General features: G+C 47.1%; 1 protein-coding gene across 4 annotated transcripts in view; it reads right to left on the reverse strand.

Moving 5' to 3' along the window:
• LOC122544312 (retinal guanylyl cyclase 2-like) overlaps positions 1–5,900 on the reverse strand; it is a 73,049-nt gene that overhangs the window by 11,267 nt on the left and 55,882 nt on the right. For 2 of the 4 annotated variants that reach the window (XM_043683469.1, XM_043683468.1), the window contains exons 15-16: positions 3,651–3,825; positions 982–1,080 (exon numbers count right to left, since the gene is read on the reverse strand). In XM_043683469.1, the coding sequence (XP_043539404.1) occupies positions 982–1,080; positions 3,651–3,825 (274 nt within the window). Of the gene's footprint in view, positions 1–981; positions 1,081–3,650; positions 3,839–5,900 lie in introns of those variants that run through there. The other 2 variants (XM_043683471.1, XM_043683470.1) reach the window with 2 other exon arrangements.

Raw genomic sequence — 5,900 nt, forward strand, 5'->3', positions numbered from 1 at the left:
ATACAGAATAACAGATACCCTGGGAGTGAGTTACAGACCGGAATCTAATCGAGGGGTTCAGGGTGGTTTATATACAGAATAACAGATACCCAGGAGTGAGTTACAGACTGGAATCTAATCGAGGGGTTCAGGGTGGTTTATATACAGAATAACAGATACCCCGGGAGGGAGTTACAGACCGGAATCTAATTGAGGGGTTCACGATGGTTTATATATAGAAAAGCAGATACCATGGAGTGAGTTACAGACTGGAATCTAATCAAAAGGTTTGAACGGTTTGCAAGTTATTACAGTAATTCTGTTAAATGATTAAATGATCATGGTGCTACTGGGGAGGCAGTTCCGGCACTCTGACCCAGCGATGCTTAAGCAACAGCCTCATAAGATGAACTAAACGCCTCATAGGGAGTTTATGGCCATGACCATTTGATTCAGGGCATGGGATGGAGCTCTGCGGATGTGCTCTACAGGGCTCACTCCTCTACCTTTCGGAAGTGTCTGTAAGGGCTTAGTCCTATCTCAGTGAGATGCTCAGTGGTCGCTTTAGTGATTGGCAGTGGGTAGGTATTGTTTTGGACAGGTGTAGCACTCCTCCTGTAACCATAGCCACTCAACAACCCAACACAGAAAGCAACTAAAATTAAATAGTGAGTTCATTTTCAGAACCCCTTTCATACTCTTAGCAGACCCACTGTGCATGACAGCCTAGGTAACAGGGTAACCATGGCAACCGATTCATCCATAACAAGATCTTACTATACTGCTCGTGGGAATGGCCACATCAACTGTTTATCCTCGGTGATGCTGGTCGAGTCAAGATGCCTGGGTGAGAACCCACCACATCTCTTCGCCACCACCTTCCACTCCCCACTCAAAACTCTCCTTCAAAATGGTGGTCATAGAGCCATAGAGATGTACAGCACAGAAATAGAATCTTCTATGCCCTTGAGAAACCTCGCCTTCATCGAGCCCAATACTCACGCAAGCCGGTGGACTCCATCCGTGAAGCAGTGTTGACTGTGTCTCCGAAGAGGCAGTACCTTGGCATGGTCAGTCCTACCACCCCTGCTACACACGGACCTTGGGAAAAGAAACAGACCTTCAGACGTGCCCTTAATGCTCACCACTCTTCCACTCTTTTAACCGAGAGCCGCCACCAGAAAGTCCTTTCCTTTCGTTTGTCTGTCGTTCAGCGAGAGAAGCAGGATGCTCACCCTCCCGCAACCAAACGCAAGAGCTGCTCCAACAACACCTTGCATTTGCATAGTGCTTTTCACATGGTGAAGCATCGCTGGAGCAAGATTCAACATGGACTACGTGTGGATTTGTAAGGATGGGTTGCCAAAAACCTTATCAAACAGGGTAACTTTTTAAAACTAAACATTTCCATTTCTATAGTGCCTTTCTTTGATCACCGGATATCCTAAAGAATTCTGGTCACTGCCGCACTGCTATTCATGGGAGTTTTGCTGTCTGCTACCTAGAGGCCATACTTCCCATGTTCCAACAATGACTCCCCTAGATGTAGGTTTGCTCGCTGAGCTGGAAGTTTCATTTCCAGATGTTTCGTCACCCTACTAGGTAACATCTTCAGTGGACCTTCAGGCAAAGCACTGTGCATGATTCCTGCTTTCTACTTATATGTTTGGGTTTCTTTGGGTTGGTGATGTCATTTCCTGTGGTAATGCCATTTCCTGTTCTTTTTCTCAGGGGATGGTAGATGGGGTCTAACTCGATATGTTGGACATCTACCACTCCCCTGAGAAAAAGAACAGGAAATGACATCACCAACCCAAAGAAACCCAAACATGCAGAAAGTAGGAATCATGTACAGTGCTTCGCCCAGAGGCCCACTGAAGATGTTACCTAGTAGGGTGACGAAACGTCTGGAAATGAACCTTCCAGCTCAGTGAGCAAACCTACATCCAGAACCTCAACCTGAGCTACAAATCTTCTCAAAACTTGCTAAGTGACTGCCCCTTGGAAAATGTATTTCACTAGCGGTAATGCATTTTGGGACATCCCAAAGATGTTAAAGGAACGCGCTAAAATAAAACAAGGAACTGCCGATGCTGGAAATCTTAAACAGAAATAGATATTGTTGGAGAAACTCAGCATGTGTGGCGGCATCAGTAGAGAGAGAAACAGAGTTAACATTGACTTAGAGGTGCCGGTGTTGGACTGGGGGGTGGACAAAGTTAGAAATCACACAACACCAGGTTATAGTCCAACAGGTGTATTTGGAAGCATTAGCTTTCAGAGCGCTGCTCCTTCTACCTGCTGAAGGAGTGACGCTCCGGAAGCTGGTACTTCTAAATACACCTATTGGACCATAACCTACTGTAGTGTAAGAGTTAACATTAACTGTGTTTTCCCTCCACAGACACTACCAATCCTGCTGAGTTTCTCCAGCAACTTCTGCTTTTGTCATTTTAGAAATGCAAGCTGTTTCTTGTTTTTAATTCACTCTTTTCGACTCCCTCCAAGCTTTTGTCCAGAATGTTAGTTTTCTTTTCCCTCTGGGTTGTGGTTGTCACTGAAAAGGCCAGCATTTGTTGCCTATTCCTGATCACCCTCAAACTGAGGGGCTCGCTGCATCATCTCAGAGGGTGGTTAAGAGCTGACATGATCACGGTGACTCTGGAGTCACATGCAGGCCAGACCAGGTAAAGACAGCTGATTTCCTTCCCTGCAAGAATCCGATGGGATTTCAACCACTGACCTTTCTCTTTATCATTCACTTGTAGAACATAGAAGGTGACAGCGCAGTACAGGCCCTTTCAGCCCTCGAAGTTTGCGCCAACCTGTGGAACTAATCTGAAGCCCATCTAACCTACACTATTTAATCATTCATATGTTTATCCAATGACCATTTAAATGCCCTTAAAGTTGGCGAGTCTACTACTGTTGCAGGCAGGGCGTTCCATGCCCCCTACACTCTCTGAGTAAAGAAACTACCTCTGACACCTGTCCGATATCTATCACCACTCAATTTAAAGCTCTGTGCCCTCGTGCTAGCCATCACTTGTATCACTGGCTGGGCCAGTATTCATTAGTTGTCCTTGAGAAGATGGGATGAGCTCCCTTCTTGAACCGCTGCAATCCACATGCTGTAGGTAGACCCACACAATGCCATTAACTGAAATTAAATCCCACCCAATGCTGTGGGGGGATCCGAACCAGTGTCCCTACTGTATTAGCCCGGGCCTCTACATTGCCAATGACATAAACGATGTACTGCCATCTCCTTTGAAGAAAAGACTTATGGGCGGCACGGTGGCACAGTGGTTAGCACTGCTGCCTCACAGCGCCAGAGACCCGGCCAGAGACCCGGGTTCAATTCCCACCTCAGGCGACTGACTGTGTGGAGTTTGTACGTTCTCCCCGGGTCTGCGTGGGTTTCCGCCGGGTGCTCCGGTTTCCTCCCACAATCCAAAAAATGTGCGGGTCAGGTGAATTGGCCATGCTAAATTGCCCGTAGTGTTAGGTTAAAGGGGTAAATGTAGGGGTATGGGTGGGTTACGCTTCGGCGGGTCGGTGTGGACTTGTTGGGCCGAAGGGCCTGTTTCCACACTGTAAGTAATCTAATCTAATCTAATCTTGTAAGTAATCTAATCTAGAAGGCTAAACGTTTGACAGCCGGGACGTACCTGAGTGCAATCCGACTCGGATCCGCACTGGAACCTCGGGCATGTGCCTCATCTTGAAGGTGCCGATGCTGCTGAGGATGTCCAGGGACATGTTAGCAATTTCTGCCGCATGTCGGTCCCCATTGCGAGTCGGAAGGCCGGATGCTACCATGTACGCGTCTCCAATCGTTTCAACCTGAAAGCACAGACTGCAAGGCTGATCCAGCAGAGCAGGAGGCCGCTCACTCGGCCAGTCGTGGCCCTTTCAGAAACATTGCTGACGGATCCCTGCTGTAGCAAGGATGTTGTGGAACTTGGAAGAGTTCGGAAAAGATTTACAAGGATGTTGGAGGATTTGAGCTACAGGGAGAGGCTGCATAGGCCGGGGCTGTTTTCCCTGGAGCGTCGGAGGCTGAGGGGTGACCTTATAGAGGTTTATAAAATCATGAGGGGCATGGATAGAGTAAATAGGCAAAGTCTTTTCCCTGGGGTGGGGGAGTCCACAACTAGAGGGTATAGGTTTCAGCTGAGAGGGGAAAGGCACCTGAGGGGGCAACGTTTTCACACAGAGGATGACACATGTATGGAATGAGCGTTTATAAAATCATGAGGAGCATGGATAGGTCCAGTAACCCTTCTTCAGTACCTTTTCCCAGGGGTGGGGGAGTCCAAATATAGAGGGCATAGGTTTAGGGTGAGAGGGGAAATATCTAAAAGAGACCTAAGGGGCAACCTTTTCACTCAGAGGGTGGTGTGTGTATGGAATGAGCTGCCAGAGGAAGTGGTGGAGGCTGGTACAATTGCAACATTTAAAAGACATCTGGATGGGTATATGAATAGGAAGGGTTTGGAGGGATATGGGCCGGGTGCTGGCAAATGGGACTAGATTAATTTCAGTTATCTGGTCGGCATGGACGAGCTGGACCGAAGGGTCCGTTTCCATGCTGTACAGCTCTTTGACTCTCGATAGTAATGCTGGAAAGGAATAGTGAGTATAACCTATTTGCCATATGCTTGTCAGGACTCAACACAAGAAAACCACATTTCGAGAGGACAGTGTATACAACACGAGAGGAAGGTGCTGCTTGGTGGGACTATGGTCGGCATGGAGACACACCAGGAACAGTTAACAAATCCTGTTCTGAAGGGTTGCTAGACCCAAAAAGTCAACTCTGCTTTCTCCCTCCACAGATGCTGCCAGACCTGCTGAGTTTTTCCGGCAAGTTCGGCTTTTGTTTCTGTACAAATCTCCATTGCAACTGACGTGCGTGGAGCTTCCCAGCGCAACTTAGTGGGAACATTGACGATGGTAGTCCATCGACGGAACCTGAAATCAATCATGGCTTAATCTGGAAAGTGGCCAGACTTTTCGCTGACAGAACTGAATAAAATGTTCCCGGTGTGTTTATTGTTCATCTCTAATTGCCCTCTTAAGATTTATAAGCATTCAGATGTGCACTTGCGGTGTCAAGGATGTGGGCCAAGGACTGGGAAATGGGATTAGAACAGTTAGGTACTGAAGGAGGGTTACTGGACCTGAAACATTCACTGATTTCTCTCTCACAGATGCTGCCAGACCTGCTGAGCTTTTCCAGCAACTTCTGTTTTACAGCATCAGTAGTTCTTTCAGTTTTTATTCAGAGTAGTCAGGTGGTTGTTTATAACCAACACAGATTTGATGGGCCAAAGGGCCCTTTCTCAGTGTTTGCAGACCTCTATGACTCTAACTCAGTGGCTTGCTAGGGTTATAAGTGAGAGCAGGTAGGAATCAGCCATATCACTGAGGGTTTGGAGAGGAAGAGCAGAATTCCTTCCCTATGTGCATTAGTCCGATGACAATGCAAAGCTTCACGGTCATCATTTCAGTGTTTTCTTCCAAATACATTAATTAAATGAATTTCAAATTTACCTGTTGGGATTTGAACTTATGACTCCGGATGATCAGTCCAGGCCTCTGGGTTATTAATCTAGTGGCTTTACCACTGGGCTACTGTCCCAGTAAGAGTCTCAATGGACATAGAAAGGAGAAGAGGGTATTAAGAGTCAGAGACACACAAACCACTTCTTTCCCCAGACAGCAGTGAGGGAATGGAACTGGCTCCGAAGGCAGTGTTATCGAGGTGAACATTGTCCATATATTTCAGGGCATGTTTGGTCTGCTTTCCTTTATTGGTCAGAGTGTTGAGTACAGGAGTTGGGAGGTCATGTTGCGGCTGTACAGGACATTGGTTAGGCCACTGTTGGAATATTGCGTGCAATTCTGGTCTCCTT

The sequence above is a fragment of the Chiloscyllium plagiosum genome, chromosome 48 (genome assembly GCF_004010195.1).
Source record: "Chiloscyllium plagiosum isolate BGI_BamShark_2017 chromosome 48, ASM401019v2, whole genome shotgun sequence".
Taxonomy (NCBI): domain Eukaryota; kingdom Metazoa; phylum Chordata; class Chondrichthyes; order Orectolobiformes; family Hemiscylliidae; genus Chiloscyllium; species Chiloscyllium plagiosum.